Source organism: Ammospiza caudacuta, chromosome 20 (assembly GCF_027887145.1).
Source record: "Ammospiza caudacuta isolate bAmmCau1 chromosome 20, bAmmCau1.pri, whole genome shotgun sequence".
NCBI classification, from domain to species: Eukaryota; Metazoa; Chordata; class Aves; order Passeriformes; family Passerellidae; genus Ammospiza; species Ammospiza caudacuta.
The window spans coordinates 11,929,666-11,948,612 of record NC_080612.1 but is presented as its reverse complement, the minus strand read 5'-3'; the positions used below and the strand labels follow the sequence as shown (position 1 = coordinate 11,948,612).

General features: G+C 51.8%; 1 protein-coding gene across 2 annotated transcripts; it reads left to right on the top strand.

The window, feature by feature from the left end:
• Nucleotides 1-872: 872 nt before the first annotated feature.
• Nucleotides 873-18,733, top strand: AKAP1 (A-kinase anchoring protein 1). Of its 2 annotated transcripts, XM_058817635.1 has the most exons (12): nucleotides 897-1,011; nucleotides 6,712-7,110; nucleotides 10,201-11,797; nucleotides 13,080-13,213; nucleotides 13,718-13,844; nucleotides 14,090-14,220; nucleotides 14,302-14,479; nucleotides 15,137-15,287; nucleotides 15,934-16,001; nucleotides 16,884-16,957; nucleotides 17,455-17,520; nucleotides 17,648-18,733. In XM_058817635.1, exons 3-12 carry the CDS (start codon nucleotides 10,225-10,227, stop codon nucleotides 17,705-17,707), a joined length of 2,562 nt encoding a protein of 853 aa, XP_058673618.1. In that variant the 5' UTR covers nucleotides 897-1,011; nucleotides 6,712-7,110; nucleotides 10,201-10,224; the 3' UTR covers nucleotides 17,708-18,733. The 2 variants fall into 2 exon arrangements, with proteins under 2 accessions (XP_058673619.1, XP_058673618.1); XM_058817636.1 differs by lacking the exon at nucleotides 6,712-7,110 and having other exon boundaries at nucleotides 873-1,011.
• The last annotated feature ends 214 nt before the right edge of the window (nucleotides 18,734-18,947 follow it).

Below are 18,947 nucleotides of genomic sequence, written 5' to 3'. Positions count from 1 at the left end.
TCCCCCCAAAACCTCAGAGCTTCCTTGGGACAGAGAAACCAGTCACACACACTGGATCTTCTGCAAGGATGCCAAAAGCCCTGGGAGGAAATGTCACAAGTCCTACACAATAACATGGAAAGTCTCTATTAATTCCAACTTGGTGCTGCTGCAGCTGAGCAATAACGTTGCCTGAACACAGATTTGCATTTCTCATCTAGTTCAGCCTTGCAGTTCCAATCTACTGCTGTAGCTTCTGGCTAATATTTGCTCACTAATGTGTCACCACCGGCCAAACGTTTGTGTAAAACTCTGTCTAAAGCTCACATTCACCTGTTTGCGTGTGTGGCTGTGTTAGCAGGCAATGAGGTGCTCTGGCTCCGGGGCCGAGCCCGAAGGTGCCAGCAGAACGCAGAGGCGGGAGGCGGAGGGTGCTGTAGCGGCCTTGAGCAGCAGTGACAGCAGCCATTCCCAGCGACTTGTGGAGGTGCCCAAGGCCCGACCGGGGCACCCGGCACAAACCCCGGGGCCAGGCGGGGAGCGGGGCTGCGGGGACCCGCAGGGCTGTGGGAATCAAACTCCCTTGAGGGCAGGGGCCGGGGGAGGCCCGGGATGAGGGACATGGCGGGAGTGGGCCGGGCTGGGCCTCGGCGGCCCCACAGGGCCTGTCTACGCCCGTCCTGTGACTACCGCGGGAGAGGGAGGAGGGGAAGAAGGGGGCGCGTCCGGACTCTCCCCGAGCCTCGGCCCCAGGAGCTTTCCCAGCCGGGCCCGCCCCGCAGCGACCCCAGGAACGATCCCGGCCGCGCTCCGATCCCGGCTCCGCTCCCTCAGGCCACGGGGCGGGGCTGCGCGCGCGCGCGGAGCAGTCTCGCGGGGCGCCGCGCTCTCGCGAGAGGGGCGGGGCGGGGCGGGGCGGTGTCGCTGCATGTCCGAGCCGGGCGGCCCGGCCGGGGCACGTGGGGCGGCACCGGCACCGCTCCGGACCGGGCCCGGCACCGCTCCGGGCTCTGCCGCCGCGCCGGAGCATCCGTAAGTACCGCCCTAGGCCGCCGCCCGCCCGCTGCCGGAGTGGCGGGGCCCGCGGCCGCGGCTGTCAGCGGCGGCGCTGCGGGGCGCGCTGAGGGTGCTCCCGCTCCGCGCTCCCGGCCGTGCCTGCCTCGGTGCCGGTGCGCGGGCCGGGGCGGGAGCGCTCCCGCGCCGCCCAAGGTCAGCGCTCCGGCCCCGCCGTGACCGCGGCCGTGGGCTGGGGCCGGCCGTGCCGCAGCGGGCACGGGCCGTGTGTGTCGGGGTGCGGGGCAGCGAGCGGCCGGTGTGGGCCCCGCGGGGGTAGCTCGGTGTCCTGCTCCCGGCATGGGGCGGTGAGGGGCCGGTCCGGGCCCTTCAGGGTAGCTCCGTGTTCCGCTCCCGGGATCCGGGCCGTTCGGAGCAGCTCTGTGTCCTGCTCCCGGGATGGGGCGGCAGCGGCTGGTCCGGGCCCTGCAGGGCCGCTCCGTGTCCTGCTTGCGGTCCCGGGCGGCCGCGGCCGGGGCGGTTCGCCCGTTCTGAGGGCAGCGCTGCGGCCGGGGCTGCCCGCCCGCCGTGAGGGCCGGCGGTGGCGCGGCCGGGGCGGAGTCGCGGTGAAGATTAAGGCATCTTGTGCTGTCTGGTCTGGCGAGCCTTGCCTGTGTTATGGTAATGGCCGTAAAAAGTGTTATTTGCAAAACTTCTGATGTGCTGTAGTGACTCCTTTTGTTCCGTAAGCCAGCATGGAATACAGGTGGGAGCAGAGGAATTAAATTATATTGCTACTGAGGAAGCGATGTTTGTAGTCTCGCTTTCCTGGGAGAATCGTTGTTTGCTCTCTCTTTTTCTTCTTCCCCTTAATTGAAGCAAGGGAGATCTAAGTAACTCCTGCTCCAGAAATGGGCAACTTGATCTGTGCCTGGCCGAGTTCTTTACTGCAGTCCAGTAATTCTGTGAGGCAGTGACCGCAGAATGGACAGGGATCCCAGCAAGGGCGTCCTCTTCGTGGATGTTATCCATAGCAGCAGGAAATGGCACCAAAAGCTGCGTTGGGCTGCAGCCCACCTGTTGGGCAAGGCCAGGGGCTGTGGGATGGCAGAAGTCGGGTCTTCCCGTGTTGCCGGGGTTGTGCTGCACCTGCCAAGCGTTATCGGGCCCTGTGGACTTTGTCTCAGTGAAAGGAATTGGCTGGTGCTGCGGAAGGTGTAGCGCTGGTGTAACGTTGTGGCTGTGAATGATCTACCGAGCACGTGGAGCGGGGAGTGCAGCGCGGCTCCCCGGGAACCCAGGAACGGGGCTCTCCCTCCTCGGGAGCGCTGGGCCAGAGCAGCTCAACAGAGCTGGCTCCTCTGCTGGGATCACTGTGTGACCCACTTCGGGTCAATTAACCTCCTCATTCTTTAATGAGCTGCTTGTGTAAGGGCGAAGGGCTGTGCAGGCACCTGCTGACCTGCTGTACCTGTCACCTGGTGAAGGGCCTGTGATTCTGGAAAAGGGCAGCACAGCCTCACTGTGTCTCGTTCTGGTGTGCTTGCATGTGCTGCACAGTGCAAATGACCCGGAGGAAATGACAGCTCTCAAGTAAGTGAAGTAGGATGGAATCCACTGGAATCCATTCATGCCTTGATTTCACCTGACAGTCCTTCAGCTTCTGCTTAAGTTTCATTGAGCTCTTAAAGGACTTTTAAAAGCTCTCATGGGGTTTATGCAGGTCAGTCTCTCACTGCAATTGTAGCAGTATCTTCTGCAACAGGCTGTTTGCTCTCAGACATGAAGCTAATGATATGTTGGGGCTGCAGGGTCTGTGTGGATGGCACTGCAGGAGCTCCGTTGCTGTGTGTTAACAGCTGTTTTGTACTTGGGAGTGCTCTCCTTATTCAGCCTTGGTTTAGAAACCCATCCAAGGAACCAGATTCCTTCTTAAAGAATGTTGGAGATGCTTTGAGATCCTAATACTGGAAATTATGGATCGCCTGCGAAGCCTTGGCTTTAACCTAGACACTCCACAACGCCTGAAATGGGGGAAGAGGAATTCCCTCACTGCGAGGGTGTGAGGCGACAGGACCTGCAGCTCGGATCCACCACGATTTGTCTGTTCCCAAAGGTGCAGATTGCCTGTGGAGTTAACTGTGACAGGAGTTTGCTGCAGGAGTGCAGCCAGAGCTCTCAGAGCCAGCAGCAGTTGGATTTGTGATGGCTGAAACTCTCTCTTCACTTTGAAAACATTGCAGGCTGGCTGCAGGGGGATTGGAGAGCAAGTGCACTTCTGCAGGAGCAGTTGTCTGAAGAGCATAATGCTTTTAAAGCAACATAGCCCACTTATCTGTGCATCTCCTTGTTCATGTGCACTTAACTCATGTAAAAAAACGATTTAAGGTATTTCTAGCGTCCAGGGAGCCTGTAATAGGATTGGGGCTGATATCCCAGTTGCCCCTAGCAACATCTAGAGCTAATAAAAAGCATTAATTGCAGCATTAATTACTTATAATTGTTTCATGTTTCAGATCTAATGATTAGCCTTTTTTAAATCCTGATTTCTAACTGCAGTGCTTTTGTGGAGCTCTTAATGCAAATGGCTGGTTAGACTTCATGAAATGATGATTAAGTTCAGGCAGCCACACTCAGATATTCAGAAAAAGCTATTTTATTCTTCAGGTGTTTAATATTTCCTGGAAATTGAAGCTGTTGCAGTTGTTTCTCATGGGGATTGCTAGAAGGGGAGATATTTGCATGTCCCAAACTGCTTTTTCAGGTGTTCTGTCTTCAGCTGGTTCACTGTACATTTTTTTTATTGTCCACTCTGTGGATTCTGGTCCTGCATTTTGTCAGCTGGAAGCTAACTGGATTTTTGGGTCCTGTACTAGCAGAGATGAATATTCCATAAAAGACCATTTAAAATCATTCTTGAGCAAACAAATCACTGCTGCAGACCTGTCCTGGTCGGGGTTGCTTTTGACCTCAGCTGCCACCTGGCACTGAGGATGAGAAACTTGCCATGTGCTGTGGCTGATTTTTGACTCTGGGTATAAATAGCAGCAGTTCCTGGCAAAAGTTCATGATTTTCATGTGCCTCTGGTATCAGAGGCCTTAGCTTTGCTTGGAGATGAACCTGGGAATGGGGAGCTCTGGAGATCTCTGTGGTGAGGCTGGCGTGCGCTGTGCCACTCCTCATAGCCTTTGTTCGTACAGGTGTCTTGCTGCTCCTTCCCATGAGTGGCTCTCGGTGGAGCCTTTGCTGTTCCCTCCCGGCACAGGTGAATACAGGGCATCTCCTTGCTGATTGCTGCCCTTCCTCTCTGAGTGCTTCTGCAGTTTCTCCTCCAGCCCAGCCTTGGCCACGAGGCTGCCAACCAGACTGCAGTGCTTTTTGCTCTCTGCCTAAGCCCAGGGCAGCTCTTGTTTTGGGAAGCTGTTTGTCAAGGTCTCGTGGCTGTGCCCAGCAAACCTCCCATGAGCAGAGCTGCTGCTGCTCCCCAGATACCTGGGGACCTGTTTGGTCTCTGCTGCTCCTGGCTCTTGCAGCCCTATCAGTGTGTTTGCTGGAAACCTCCCCGTCCTGTCTCCTTGAAAATTCCAGCTTGTTTTTGTCTCCTGTGCAGAGTGTATGAGAAGCCCTTGGTTAGTTTAGTCTGTGTTCTCTGGAAATTGATAGAGATGCCAGCCATCTGACTCAGGTGGCTGCTTTTAAATCTTCATTTATAAGCTGTGCATGTAGTGGCCACTACTCTGCGTTACCCATAGCAAGGGCTGCATTGACTTCCTTACGTAGAAGCAAACACAAAAGGCTGATTATTGTATGTGTTTATTCTGAAACTCCGGAAAATAATTTGTTCTGTTCTCCAACCTGAGGGAAAATGCAGAGAGAATGAAAGATAAAACTTTTCCCAGATGCAGATCTTTGTAATGTGTTGATAGGTTATAAAGAGAATAACAGCTGCTTTACCTGTACTGTGGGGGTACAGGTAGAGTGGTACAGAAGCAGTTTCTGGTGCTTGCTGAAGTATCTGAAAGACTTTTCTGGGAAAGTGGAGAAAAAGCTCTCTGCAGTAGAGGATTCACAGGCAGACACCAACTTGGGTGAGGAAACTATAAATAATGAAACAACTGGAGCAGGGAGGTAATAAGATATCAAGAGCAGTATGGAGCTCAATAACCTAATAGGATTAATGTTAATTACAAACTGTTCATTCCTGCAGAGCAGGAGCACCCAAGGCCCTGCCTGAGTCCATGAGAGCAATGCTGAGGGTTGCTGGGGATTGGTGTTTGTGTCCTTGTGAGCTTCTTAATTTCCAAAACATGTATTAAAAAACCCTACAGGTTGGCCCAGCTGATTCTTTTATTGTAAAGCTCTGAGTGTGGAAATAAATAGGAGTGTTCTGAGTCCTGCATTGGTGCAAAGGCTGCTGCAGGAGCTGTGCTGGGCCAGGGCTGGGCTGCTGAGTGGGGGAAAGCACAGAACCAACAATCAGTGTGGCAGCTCCAGCTGAGGGAGACTGAGCTCTTGTAGGAACAGCACTGATGCTGATTATACTGAAAGCAGTTTTTATCTCAAAGACAGCCTGGTGTTAATGGTGTTTCTTGTTCCAGAGCACTAGTTTAATTCTACATCAACCAGCTTTTTCAGCCTTTTACTTAAGTCGCAGTTTATCCTTCTGCAAATAGGAGACTGCTGGTTCCTAAATATTCTAAGGTTGTGAAGTGGCTTCAGTGGTGGTTTTATTCAGAGAGGAGCCTGTTCCTTGGGCTCATAGCCCATGTTTACTGGGCTGTGGAAAGGTGCTGTTGCTTAAGGGCAATCTCTTGCTGTTCTAGTCTTTCAGTGCTACTGTTTGAAGCAGAAATTGCTGCACAGCACTTGCCTTTAATTAGTTAAGTACAGAGAGACTTCCCTGTTGGCTTCTTTTAAAACAAGTGCCACCCAGTTTGAGATCTTGCTGGCCTGGCTCCTGCCTGTCTCTGGGTGTTGGTAGCTCCTGAGTCACGCAGTCTGAGCTCCTGGCTCTGGGTGCTGTTGGGTTTGGTGGGGGTACTCCAGGCTGGCTGCCCAGAGGGCTGGGGAGGCTGTGGAATCTGGTGGCCCAGTGACACCCTGGTGATGCAAGGGCTGGCAGGCTGCTGTAGCTTCACAGCTCCCTCCTGTAAGCTCAGGCCAGGGCTGCTGCTGACCTGCATGGGAGGAAGCCCCCTGTGCTCTGCAGCTGGAACAGCTGGGAGCACGTGCTGCAGCAGGACTGGCAGGAGGGCCCTCTGGTGTGGATGTTCTGCCTCCTGCATCTTGTGTGAAGCACAAAGGAGCTGCAGTTAGATAATGCAGTGCCACGTGCCAGTTCAGCTTTCGATGAAAATATGCCTCATGCCAAGGGTGGGTTATGTAAGTCCTTACGTCTGTCTCAGTGCAGCAATTTTTCTTATTTTAATCTCAACAGTAGGGCCCCCAGTTCCTTAGGTTTTTGTTAACTCCCGTTCTTATGCCTCCTGTAAGGCAGAGCATGTGCTACCAGTTATTTTTAGCATGGAAAAATTTAAGAGCCCACGTGGTCCCATTTAGTCTGAACCATGCCAGCCTGTCCAGTTCTCTTTCACCCAGATAGTATTTATTTCCCAAGTGCTGCTTCACTAACTGCAGGGTTTGTCAGGAGGCATCCTGGCCTTGCTGTTGAAGCTGCATTTCCAATTTGCTCTGTGATCCTTTAGGACAGGCTTTAATTCCAGCCTTGATTTCCACAGCTTTCAGGGTTTGGAAGCCTCTCAAGTGCAGGGACAGAGGGAAGCGGAGGAGCCAGGACCGGCTGAGGGCACGTCCCTGCAGAGCATGGGGGCTCAGGCACTTGGGAGTCATCCTGGCCTCTCTGGTGGAGACTCGAACCAGCTCACCTTCAGAACAGACCTCCTTGTGCATAGGAAGCCCTGAGATTCTGAGCAAGTGCTTGCTGAACTCCTCTCGGACCTGGAGAATGAATTATCTGGCGTCCCCGGGAACCTCGTGCTGCGAACATTTCTGACCTTATAAGGCTGTGAGTGCTGAGGGCTCTGTGTCCTGGCCAGGAGGCAAGGTGGCTTAGAACTGCTCTGGGACCCTAATGTAAACCAGTAGAGTAAATTGGCTGTCCTTGGCTTTTTTCTCAGGTAGGTAATGTGTGCATTCTTTCTTGTCCTCATCTCCTTGTTCTTTACCAGCAGTTTTCCATAAATCAAGTCAGGACACAGACTTGGAGAGCTGACGGAGCCCTCCTCTCCCCTTGGTGCATTGATCCCATCCTGATGTGTAGAGGGAATTATTTAGCAGTTTGGAGAAGTCTCATGGCCCAGCTGCAGCTCTCCAGCCCATGATAGGTGTGACATTTAGGCCAGATTCCCGGCATGCCAGAGGGAAGTGGAAGTGGCTGGTGCTGGGCTGAGCGCATACAGTGCATGAGCTCTGCACTATTTATGGTGCAGGGCTGTTGGGGCCCTGCCTCTTGGGAATGGTGCTGGAGATGCAGTGTTTTCTGGGGGCTCTGGCTGCTGCAGGCTGCTCCTCTCCTGTCCAGAGCTGCTGCATTTCCCAGCTGGCTCCTTCTGCCCAGAGAAGGAGGGTGCAGGCCCTGCTGGGCCAGGCTCCCTCCCTCTTGGCACTGCTTGAGGGCATGTGATTTGACAAGTTGCCATTTTCTGTCCTGCTGCTGGCAGGAAAATCTCAGGCTTTCTTCCCCCACTGTGTTAAAATGATCCCATTGCCACTGCAGTCCTGAGCTGGCTGTCGGACAGTGGGGGGATGGCTTGGTTGCTCTGGGACAGGTTGGGCAGTGGCTTTGGGGCAGGAGTGGACAAGGAGCAGTGTCCCAGCCCTTGGGATGGGCAGTTTGATCCGCTGTCCTCAGGCATCACGTGCAGCCAGGCTGTGACCAGCGTGGCAAGATCTGCCAGAGCTCCTGCCAGGTCTGTGTGAGGGGATGTTTGTTGGTGTTGAGCTGTTTCCCGGCCAACCCAGCACTCCGGGATGTCTGCTGGCATCCCGTGCACAGCCACTGCCTTTCAGCCTGCTCTAACCGATGGCCGGATGTGGAATTCCCATTTCACATGATCCTGGTAGCAATGCAACTCTGGCTTAAATAAGAAATCAAAAACATGAAATCAAATGAGCATTGCAAGGAGCTATCAGCTAATCCAGCAGTCCCCACTCATCCAGGTATCATAGAGGAGTGAAGATCTGTGTCCTAAATGATGATAATGTTCAGAATGACTCAGAGAACTGTTTTGTCTGCCAGACTTCAGGACAGGCTTGTCCCTCTGGGGCATCCTGCAACCATCTCCCTGTGCTGCAGAGCTGCGTGGGGCTATGGTTTGGACAGTTGGTGCAACTTAGTAGGGAATCAGATAATAATAGGGCTGTCTGTTTAATTGGGAATGCTTGCTGGGAATGGACTTATGTGAACTACTTTAATTTGGGTTTGTAGTGTGCCTGAGAGACAGCTTGTAGGGTAGTTCTGCATTAATTACAACAACTTGGGCACGCAGCAGATGAGCACTCACAGCTCACAATGTGCCATTGTTCTGGGCAGCATAAAGGGGAACCTTTTGTCTTGGGGATGTAGAGGCTTCACCCTTTCCATTTGCCAGCTTCCAAACACAGAACAGCCACAGTATTGCATAGGTTTGTTGGGTTTTTAAATCTAAGATCCCAGACGTTGCCATTAACAGAGGGCTCACCCTCAGCAGTGCTCCCTGACTGCGTACAATCAGCTGGGATTTAGTTACTTCTTAGTTACTTAGTTTATTTAATCAGATACAAATGTCCAGTGGACATGCGAGTCTCTGTGTAGAACAACATAAATGCCTTATTTGTGATGTACTGGGAATATTACTGAACTTAAATCGTCTCTGCAGCTGACCTTTAATTTGGGATTGAACAAGCAATTTTCTAGTCCCTGCCTTTGCCATGCTTTCATTCATTTGTGTGCCTCAGTGTCTGGGCCCTGCAGGAAGCAAGGCAGAGTCTGAGCTAGTGTGGGTGAAGTTGTGTGGATGCTCCTGTGGAATGGAGAGTGAGGCTGGAGGAGGTGAGAAATCTGGGGTGAATATGAGATTATCTGAGGCTCTGACACTGGGTTTGAGCCCGAGGGAGGCATGGTTTTGTCCCTCAGCTAGAATGTCATCAGCTTCCTGTGGAGATTGTGGCCTGAAGGAGTGTTGCACTGGGAGCTGTGGCTGGGGTGTTAGTCCTGATAACAGAAGGGGTTTTTTGGTTGAGACTCACTGGGGCCAACTGCTTTGGTTGTCCTCTCTTGTCATAGAAATATTATGCTTCTAAAGAGGAGCCAGATAATGCTCTTTTCCAGTGGGTGGCTCCCATTTCTAAGATTTTGCTATCTCCTGAAAACAATCTTTATTTTTGTTCCTTGCTGGCAAGAGTCTTGAGGGCTGTTTGGATTAAAGCCTGTCTGTGTAAGCACCCTCAGACACGTGGTGTTTTGCTTTAATTCCTGTGCAGTGAAAATATAAACTGTAAGTGCTTTGCAGCAAGGCTGATTGGGATGTGGTAACAGTTTAGCTGTGCATTCCTGTTGCAGACATTCCTTAAGGAAAAGGGAAGGCATGGCAGCCCTGCCCCATGAGGCTTGCCAGTGAAGGAGCATGACTGGCTGTCCAGGTGGGAAGGAGGTCACAGGCCTTGCAGAGGAAAAGGGAGAGCTGTCAGCTTTCAAGTCAGGGGAGTGGCAGCTGTCAGTGTAGTGAGTTTGGATGTAGAATAAACTTCGGAGCTGCGTTCCTAAGGCTTTATAGGAGTGCATGTTGTCAGAGTCCAGAGCCCTCGGGAATGGGGTGCTGCCTTTCAAGGGAGAGCTGGGAAGCCCTGCTGTGTGCCAAGCCCCTGCCATGGAATGCTGTGGTCCCCTGGGCTGGGAGCCCAGCCTGGTGCTGAAGGAACCTGCTGTGCTGGAGGCTATCCTGGGGGCAGGACTGAGCTGTGGAGGTGTGAGGCAGAGGAGGCAAGGGGAAATTAAGTGCAGAGGTGAGGAGGGGTGAAATCATTGAACATAATGATGAGACATGTCCAGATATCCCTAGTCTTGGGTAAAGATCTTGTTCTGTGGAGTGCTGGTAGAGCAGAGATGTGCATTTCTAGAGCAGCTGGAAAACAAGCCTGACCATGCTAATAGCAGTACCTCGGGGCACTTATGGGACCTCCTGCCACCTTCCCTGGGACTATTTTAATGCTATTTGTGTTTCTCCTAGGTGTAACTGCTGAAGCCCTGTAAGATGGCTTTACGCTTCCGCAATTTCGTCCCGTATGCCATTCCCGGAGTGCTGGCGCTTCTTGGCTGCTGGTGGATCTATTCCTGGAGAAAAAAGCACTCGGGCTATTGCAACAAACAAGCAATAGCCATTGCAAGGGAGAAGCAGGAGGAAGTATCAGAGAGTGATGCACGTCCCAAGGCAGAAGCATGTGTCCCTCGGAGAGTGCCTCTGTTGTCAGAAGAGGAGTGCCTGGAGCAGCCAGCCCCCAGCTCCCTGCTGCCTGCGGGGCTGACAACGCCCTCTCCCCTGCACCCAGCTCATGAGGGGCCAGAGCTCTCACGGGACCCCCCAGACCTGCCAGCCACAGCAGCTGGGCCCAGCCCCAAGGACGACAGTGAGCAGCTGGAATCAGTAGGATCTGGAGAGGGAGGCGGTGTCCCTGCTCGTGCCTCGCTCCCTGTGCTGGCTGGGAGCTCAGAGTGTGACCAGAACATGGCACTGGGGCAAGGCTTGGGGGCAAACCAAGGCCAGCAGCCACCCCTGACACAGGAGTCTTTGGGAGTCACGGAGGACACCAGCAACACGGAGCAGTCGGATGAGTCTTTGTTTAAGCCCCCTAAGGAAAAGCAGATGCCAGGAATTGTGCAGTCAGCTACTGGCTCTGTGACAGCCTGTTGCTTGGGATTGGAGAAAGAAGCCGGTGCCCCACAAGCCTTTCTGAATGAAGCTGAAGTATCAGGTCACGAGGATTCTGCAGTGAGTGTGTTACCAGGGAGTTTGGAGTCTACCTGTCCAAAGCAGTCCAGAGAAGAAGAGATGTCAGAGCCAATCACTGGTACTGTACCAGTGTGTCAGAAGGACACACAGCCAAAAGGAGATGAGTTGGAAAGAGAGAAGATTGGAGGAGTGAGTTTGGACAAGGAAGTAGAGAAAATTGAGCAGGTAGCAATACAGATAATTTCCAAGGTCATTTTGGCAGCAACTGAGGAAGTGCTGTCGAGTTCTGCAGGTGATGCATCCCCTTGGCTCTGCCAGACCAGCCGGGCTGAGGCTCCTCTGGGAATGGAGAGTGTTGCTGCCTCTGCTCAGGTGCCTGTGGAGGGAGCCACAGCAGCTGATGAGGGTGTGGCTGCAGGGGAGCACGGTCAGGGTGTGACAGGTTGTTCATCACACGGCTGTTGGGCCAGCCCTGTTCAGGGGAGCACAGAGGGCTGTCAGGTGAAGAGCTGCGTGTGCAGGGAGTCCCAAGGAGTTGGTCGGACTCGTGTGGAGAACTCTCTGGAAAAGTCACCTTTGTCCCTGGAGGACTCTGGGTATGGCACACACACACCTGGCGGTGGGACGAGTGTGGAGGAGCCCCTGCAGAGCACAGTGCTGTCTGTCACATCAGAGCAGCACTCGGACTCACTGAGCACAGCCTCAGCCCCAGACACGTCTGCTGAGCAGAGCTTGGTACCAAGGGAGACCCCCTCTGCTGCGGGGCTGCCCGAGGGCAGCACGGTGCCCTACAGCAATGGGATCCTGAAAGAGGATGGGCCAGACCTGAGTCAGGAGTGTAGCAGTGCTCCAGGCACAGATGGAGATCACTCAGAAGGTAAGGGACTGCAAAATCCTCCTGCAGAAAATGTAGTGAACACGCATTGCTGGGGAACACCTTGCAGGTGTGAGACCTCATTCCAGTGGTTTCTGGTGACCTCTGGGAACCCCTGGGTGCTTACCCCTGTTTGTGGACTGCTGCTGACAGGAAGGTGAGGCAGGTTCTGAGGTGCTGCTGGAGGAGCCAGAGCAGAGCTCTGATGAATTCTGATAGAATCAACTGGTTGCAGAGCAATTACCCTGAAGCCTTTTTGTTTGGAGGGGCAGGTGCATGCCAAGAAATCCCAACAGGGAGCAATATTCATGGAGTTCCCCCATCTGTCTGTGCTGCTTTTCCCTTGTAGATGCTGGATGATGTGTGCCTGGCACAGTACATGCAAAGCTGTCTGAGCAAACATTAGCCTGTGTGACCTTGGGGAGGGATGTTAAAATCCTCTGTAGGACCCTGTGGTGCCAACAGCCCTTAATGACAGGGGATGTCTCTAGTAATTGCTACAAAGCAGTTGGAACACTGCTTGTTACAAGACATGGGGGTTGAGTTTGCCAACAATGAAGGATTGAACCCACGGAATGTTTTCACTAGTGAGAGTAAGCCAGGAGGAGAAGATATTGCCTTGTTGTGAGTGCTGGTGTGACAAGAAGGCCCAGGAAGGAGTTGTGGAGCCTGGTGGCACTGAGACACTGAGGTGGGGAGAGGGGAATGCAGCGGGTAAAGCTGATAAAGTGGCAGTGTTGGACAACAGGTCACCCAGCTGACCTTCACGTCCAGGCTGTGAGTCTTAAATCTTCCCTTTGCCTACAAAGCCGATGCCAACAGCTGCACCCTTGGCCTTTCTCAGCCTCTGTGCTGTGTTACCCATTAAGATGTGGCAAATGTGAAGCAGCTCTTGGGTTCATTTTTCTCTTTGGTCTCACTGCATGGTCTGAATACTTGCAAGCAAGTGAGGATCTTCATGTTTCTGCTTGTTAATGGGAGGAAGGACCAAGGTCGTGTTACACTGGCTGTATCAGAGATGTGGTCAGGAGGAGGCTGTTGGAGTTTGTCCCTTTCCCAGGCAGAAATGTTCCTGGTATCAGCTGATGGTTTAGGAGCAAAATGCACTTCAGCTCTTGCACCTTGTTTCTTCAAATATAGGGCAAATTTGGGCAAAAGGCAGCCCCCTACCATGCCTCACAGTGGGCACATGTAGCACTGGGGTCACTCTGCAGCCCTTCTCTTTGGGGTGGGAATGTAAGTGTGGGTTTTGGGGGCTGTCTGAATGCTTGTGTCTGTCTCGTAGGTTCAGATGTAAATAGTGTGGATTTTGTGGACAGTGGCAGTGCCATGAGGAAGACGGTGGCTCGCCAGAACGCGAAGCTGGAAGGAGGATCCAGCAAGCCAGACTTCGTTATCTGGGAAATCGAGGTCCCAAAGGTAACCAGCTGCCGGCCTGCTCAGCATCCTGCCCTCCACAGCCACCTCTTGGTCTGCTGCTGGCTCTGTGCCATCCCAGGGAGATCAGCAGCCAGTCCAGGACAACTGGAGCATTCTGCTCCCGTTAGGACTCACAGGGGTGAGGAGCCAGTGCACAGCTGTAAACATGCAGCACTCCAGGGCTACACCCAGGGAAATGGTGCTGGTTGAACTTGTTATTCCCCATTATCTTCCATCCAGCCTGGAAGTCCAGTGCTTTGAAAGCATCCAGGAGGCTTTGAGGGTACACAGGTATTCAGAACAGGGGATTATCAAAATGAGCTGTGCTTACTGGTCTGAGCTCATCCCAGACCCCCTGAGCTCTGCACTGGTCCAGCACTGCCTTGTGTTTATCCTGCCTGTAATGGGGGAACTGAGAATGTGGGTGGTGTAACCCAGAGAGGGCAGAGATGTTTGATCTGTGTTTCCCTTCCTGACTGTTGCTTTCTTGTCCCTTTCCTGAAGGAATTGGTTGGCCGCTTGATTGGCAAACAGGGGAGGTTTATGAGCTACCTGAGACAAGCATCTGGTGCCAAGATTTATGTCTCAACACTACCTTATTTCCGTGACTCCCAAGTCTGTCACATCGAAGGTGAGTGGAATATGTCTCTATTCATGGTCTATTGGGGGATTTAATTAGATGAGCAAGGAATTTAAATGGATTTAGTGGCTTCTGAGTCCAGTGCTTTTCAAAACTCCTCTGGGCAACCTCTTAAAACTTACACTGTTGAGGTAGTGCAGGAGGATCCTGGCAGTTGTATTTCTTCAAGTGACAGGACTGGAGATGTCCTCAGCATGCCTATGCTAGAGACTTCCCATGGGTTTCTTGTCTTCCAGGGACCTCTCAGCAAGTGGAGAAAGTCCTGAGCCTGATTGGCAAGAAGTTCAAAGAGCTGTGTCTCACCAACATCTACACCCTCCCTCCGCCGATGCCGATGCCGCTTCACTCCCTGCTCGTGTCCGCCTGGGTGAGTCCCGGCTCTGGCAGTGCTGGGGCTGGAGCTTGCATTGCCAGCAGCACTCACGACAGTTTTTCCTCCCTGTGGCAGCTGTTCCTCCCCGATGGAGTCACTGTGGAGGTGGTGGTGGCACACCAGGTGGACGCAGGGCACATGTTCCTGCAGCAGCACACGCACCCCACGTTCCACGTGCTGCGCAGCCTCGACCAGCAGATGTTCGCCTGCTACTCCCAGCCCGAAATCCCAACCCTGCCCACTCCAGTAGAAGGCAAGTCATGGATGCTCACACGTTGTTCTGTTGAGAAAGTTCTGGGCTCCTGTGCAAACCTGTTGTCCCTGAGTCAGGTGTGGGAAGTTCCCAGTGGATGAGGATGTGATAGCTCACGTGTCATCTCATCTTTAAGCTGCCGCCAGAGTACTGATGTTGCTCTGCTCTCCCTTACCCTGCTCATCCCTGGATTACCTCCCAAGCCACGTAGCTGCATGTTGAAGTTCAAAGTAAGATCAAGCCTGTCTCAGCTCATTTCCAGTCAACCTGGCATCTGGGGTATTTCTGCTGGCAGTGTGGATCTGCTCCCTCACCTTCATAGTGTCACTGTGTCCGTGTCTGCACCTACTGTGAAGGGTGCATTACATGGAAAGGGGTTGTGTATTCCTGTGTGGAGACAGGAAGGGAACTGGGTACCTGGGCAGGGCAGCTTGGTTGTGGCAGACTGAGCTGAGAGTAAAACCCACCAGTCCTTTGTGTCAGCTGCAGGCCTGGTGTGCTGGGGCTGTGGGGGATGTTGCAGAAATATGGAAGCAGCCTAAGAAATGCTGTTGGTTCTCCATAGATAAATGAGCAGCACTGCTCATGGCTGAAGTGCTGATTTTTGGAAATCCACTTATCCTGAGCCTTTCTTCTCTGCATTCTGGTGTTTTGCAGTTGGCATTATCTGTGCAGCTCCAGGCCTGGATGGGGCATGGCTCCGGGCTCAAGTCATCAGCTACTTCGAGGAGACCGATGAGGTGGAGCTCAAATACGTGGACTATGGAGGATATGATAAAGTGAAGGTTGACACACTCAGGCAAATAAGGTCTGTAGATCCTCTCCCATGACCTGAGGCCATGTCTGCCTCAAATCCTAATCACAGGACTCTGTACAGTTTGAATTCTTAAAGGTTTTTCACAGCTGAGGTGGGAAATGGTGGAAAGGTTCAGCTCAGCAATGAGTGTGGGTTCTTGGGAGCACAGCAAGATCCTGCAAGGCTTTTCTGAAGGGAGGGGAGAGGAAATGGCAGCTTCTGCCACTTCAGTGTGGAAGCTGAGGAAAAGAAAAGGATGCCTTCAGGAGGCCTTGAAGTGTAATTGATTGAGCCAGGAATAAGCTCCTGATTCTCTATGCTCCAGCCCCTCTGTCTGGGACAGCTGTGTTGGATCAGGGGTTTCTTACACAGGCCCATTAAATACTTGATTGTGCCCCAGAGCTGGGAGACAGACAGCACAGCCTCCCTGGTGGAGGTGGGTTTTGCTTAGAGCCTGATCCAGCTTGGCATGTTAATCAGACAATTTATTGCTGCTCTTAGATTGCTGGGAGAATTGTCTGATTTGTATTTTTTTGGCTTGACTGTCATTAATTTAAAACTGAATTCCTGTAAGAGCAATTTGATTAATCAATGTCACATTGAAGAATGTAGGAGTGATTTAAAGCCCTGTTCTTACTCTGATCCTCTTTTCTTTAAGGTCTGATTTTTTAACACTACCTTTCCAAGGAGCAGAAGTTTTACTTGACAATGTGGTGCCACTTCCAGGTAAATGGAGCTCTTGATGTACTGTTGGCCCTTCTCCTGCAGGTTTCCATGGATGCCAGATGTGTCCAAGCCATGATTCTGTCTAAACCTTCCACCTTCTATTGCCAGTGCAGCCTCTGATGTGACAAGAGGAACGACTGGAAAAATTGTATTGTATTCTTCTAAATGTGCTAGCATGGCATAACCTGTCAGAATCCAGGGGAAAGATAATAAATGTTCAAGCTTTTCCCTGCTTGGAGGAGACAATGAATTACTGTCCTAAGCAGCAAGTTGGCAGGACTGGCAGGGTGTAGGTGCAGTAGCTGTAACTGCTCTAATTCTTCTGTCACAGAGCTGCTGTAAAGGCAAACTTAGTTTTTAATCTGCACACAGATACCTGGCATTTTCCTCCCGAAATGACTGATTTGTAGAGTTCTGTGTTCAAACTCCAAGCCTGCAAGCACTGGGAGAATGTCAGTCACTGCCTGGAAACACTTTGGTTTGCTTTTTTTGTCCTTGGGTCTGCTCAGGTGCTGGGCACCTGTGGTACAGACACTTCGGGTTCCCAGTGCCAGGGGTCAGCAAAGCCCTGAGGGACCTGAGCTTGGTTTATTGAGGATCAAAATGACAATGGCAGCTCCAAGGTACTGCAGATATGTACTTTGCTGTCTTTAAAGCCTCCTGATTCATCAGCTACTTGTTTACATGATTGTGGCTGGTGGCTGTAGGAAGCTCTTCATCCTTTCCTTTCCCTGCAGAATCAACAGCCCCAGGGATGGGATCAGCTGGCTGTGAGGGATCTCTGTCTCTAGGAGGACAGAGAACATTAGCTCAGTAGTCCTTTCTGGCCTGGAAAGTCTGTGCAGGACCTCATGTGTTTGCTCTGCTCTGCTTTTCCCACAGATGAGGATCACTTTTCCCCGGAAGCCGACGCTGCTGTCAGTGAGATGACCAGAGGTGCTGTCCTCGTGGCACAGGTACAGCCCCTGTCTGGAGAAGCCTTGCTGCTGGTGGCACTGCTGGTGTCCTCTGCCCTGCACTGTGTGTTACATAAACCCCAAAGCCAGAGCCTGGCTCCTGGGAAGTGCTGGGGCTGGGAACTCCCATCAGCACTGCCTGGAACTGGAGGGGATGAGTGTTCCCTCTTGTTTGTGATGCAGGCAGGGGGAAGGGAACCTGGATATGGTTACAGAGCACAGCAGGGCCCGGTGTCCAGCAAGTCTGGGGTCCCCTGGGTGTGCACTGCTTTGCCAGTCCTCCCTGGTTTTACACCATGGACATGTGGGATCTGGCTGCAGCTGGCCAGAGGCAGCCCTGGGACGTCTGGTGACGTCCCAGAGACTTGCAGGCAGCACCTGCTTGCAGTCCAGAAGTGCTCACCTCTTCTGAAGTGCTTCTGGTAGTAGCTGTGGCTGTCCATGTGAGGGACTTGGCACCAGAATTGCTGCACACTCATGTTTTTCTGTGTTTCCAGGTCACAAATTATGACAGTGTCACAGGGCTGCCACTGATACAGCTGTGGAACTTGTTGGGAGATGAGGTGGGTATATGCTGAAGACTCTTTAATCATAAACCTTTTATTGTTGATTAGGAATTTTCAGAACCACTGTTTGTTGCTGTGGCTTGTTCACTTATCTACTCTTTGGGTTTTTTCCCCCTCCCTTTAGGTGGTGTCAATAAACAGGACTCTGGTGGAAAGAGGGTTTGCTCGGTGGCTCGACTACTAGCAATGTCCTAGATGCCTTGACTACTCTTTCTGCAGAGAAAAAACAAAAGACAAAAAATCTTGTTTTGCACTGTTACAATTCGGTTTGGCAACTTCCCCCGAGGAGACCCGCTCACACCTGCCTGCGGAGTTTTGTGGTCCATTGAAACACGTTTTGCTCAACTGTTACCATTTCACTAGAACAGATACCTCATCTCCTGGAAGGGGGTGTTCAAAGCCATAATGACAGATACTGTAGCTTTAAAGCAAAAAGTCCTCCCTGGCCTCTGCTCAAATTTTAAATGCAAAAGATGTCAAAGCCTTGGGGGTGGCAGGAGGCAAAGCCCCCAGAACGGTAACCGCACTTTGGTTCCGGCTGTGTCGTGCCCCACGAACTCGGTGTCTGCTTTTCCCAAAAGTTACATCGGTTGTCCTCTTTTTAACAGGCCCTGCCTATGAAATTAATGAATGTTATTAAGGAATTTAATGTTCGGTTATGGATTTTTCTGTATTGTGCCAGTAACCTGCACAAACAACATCCATCTTGTGTCTTCCTTGCGCCAGGAGGTGGAGGAGTTGTGTTCCTGTGTCTCACTGCAATCATGGATTTTAGGCTTGATCTGCTCTCCCTGCAGGGGCTTGGAGTGCAGGATGTTACCACTACAATTTTTGCTCTGAAATGTCATGTATTTAAAGAAAAGAAACTGCTTGCCAAGCCCAATTGTAGTTTATATTTTTCTAGCCGTGCAAGTCTGTAAATATATATTAAAAAATCATTGTAATATTTTGTACAAGAAAAACACTGGAAACAAAGGGAACTTTACAGAAACTTTTTCACACCAAAATGTCCTATATAGGTAGAACTGGTATGGAGCTCATTAGGGTAGCCAAATTATTTGGAGCATCTGAATGTTGGGAGTGTTTCAGCTCTGCTGTATGAGGATTAGTGTCCCCTTAGGTTGCTGTCTGGTTGAAATTGTGATCGCTGCATCCTTTGCTATGTTGCTGTACAGATCTGTTAAAAAAAAAAAAAGTAACAACTTGGCATTACTCTTGCAGTGGTGTTCTCTCTCAATTTTTTTTGTTGCTCCTTTTTAGATTTCTATTACGTATTTAAAATTTTGCTCAAATAATTTAAGCTGACTTAATGCTCTTAAAGACATGCCCTCTAATGTGTATCATTTTAGATATGGATTGAGCTGGGATTTATTGCTGGCAGAGAAGATACTTGCCAGAAATTGTTGATGTAGTCAGTCCTCAGA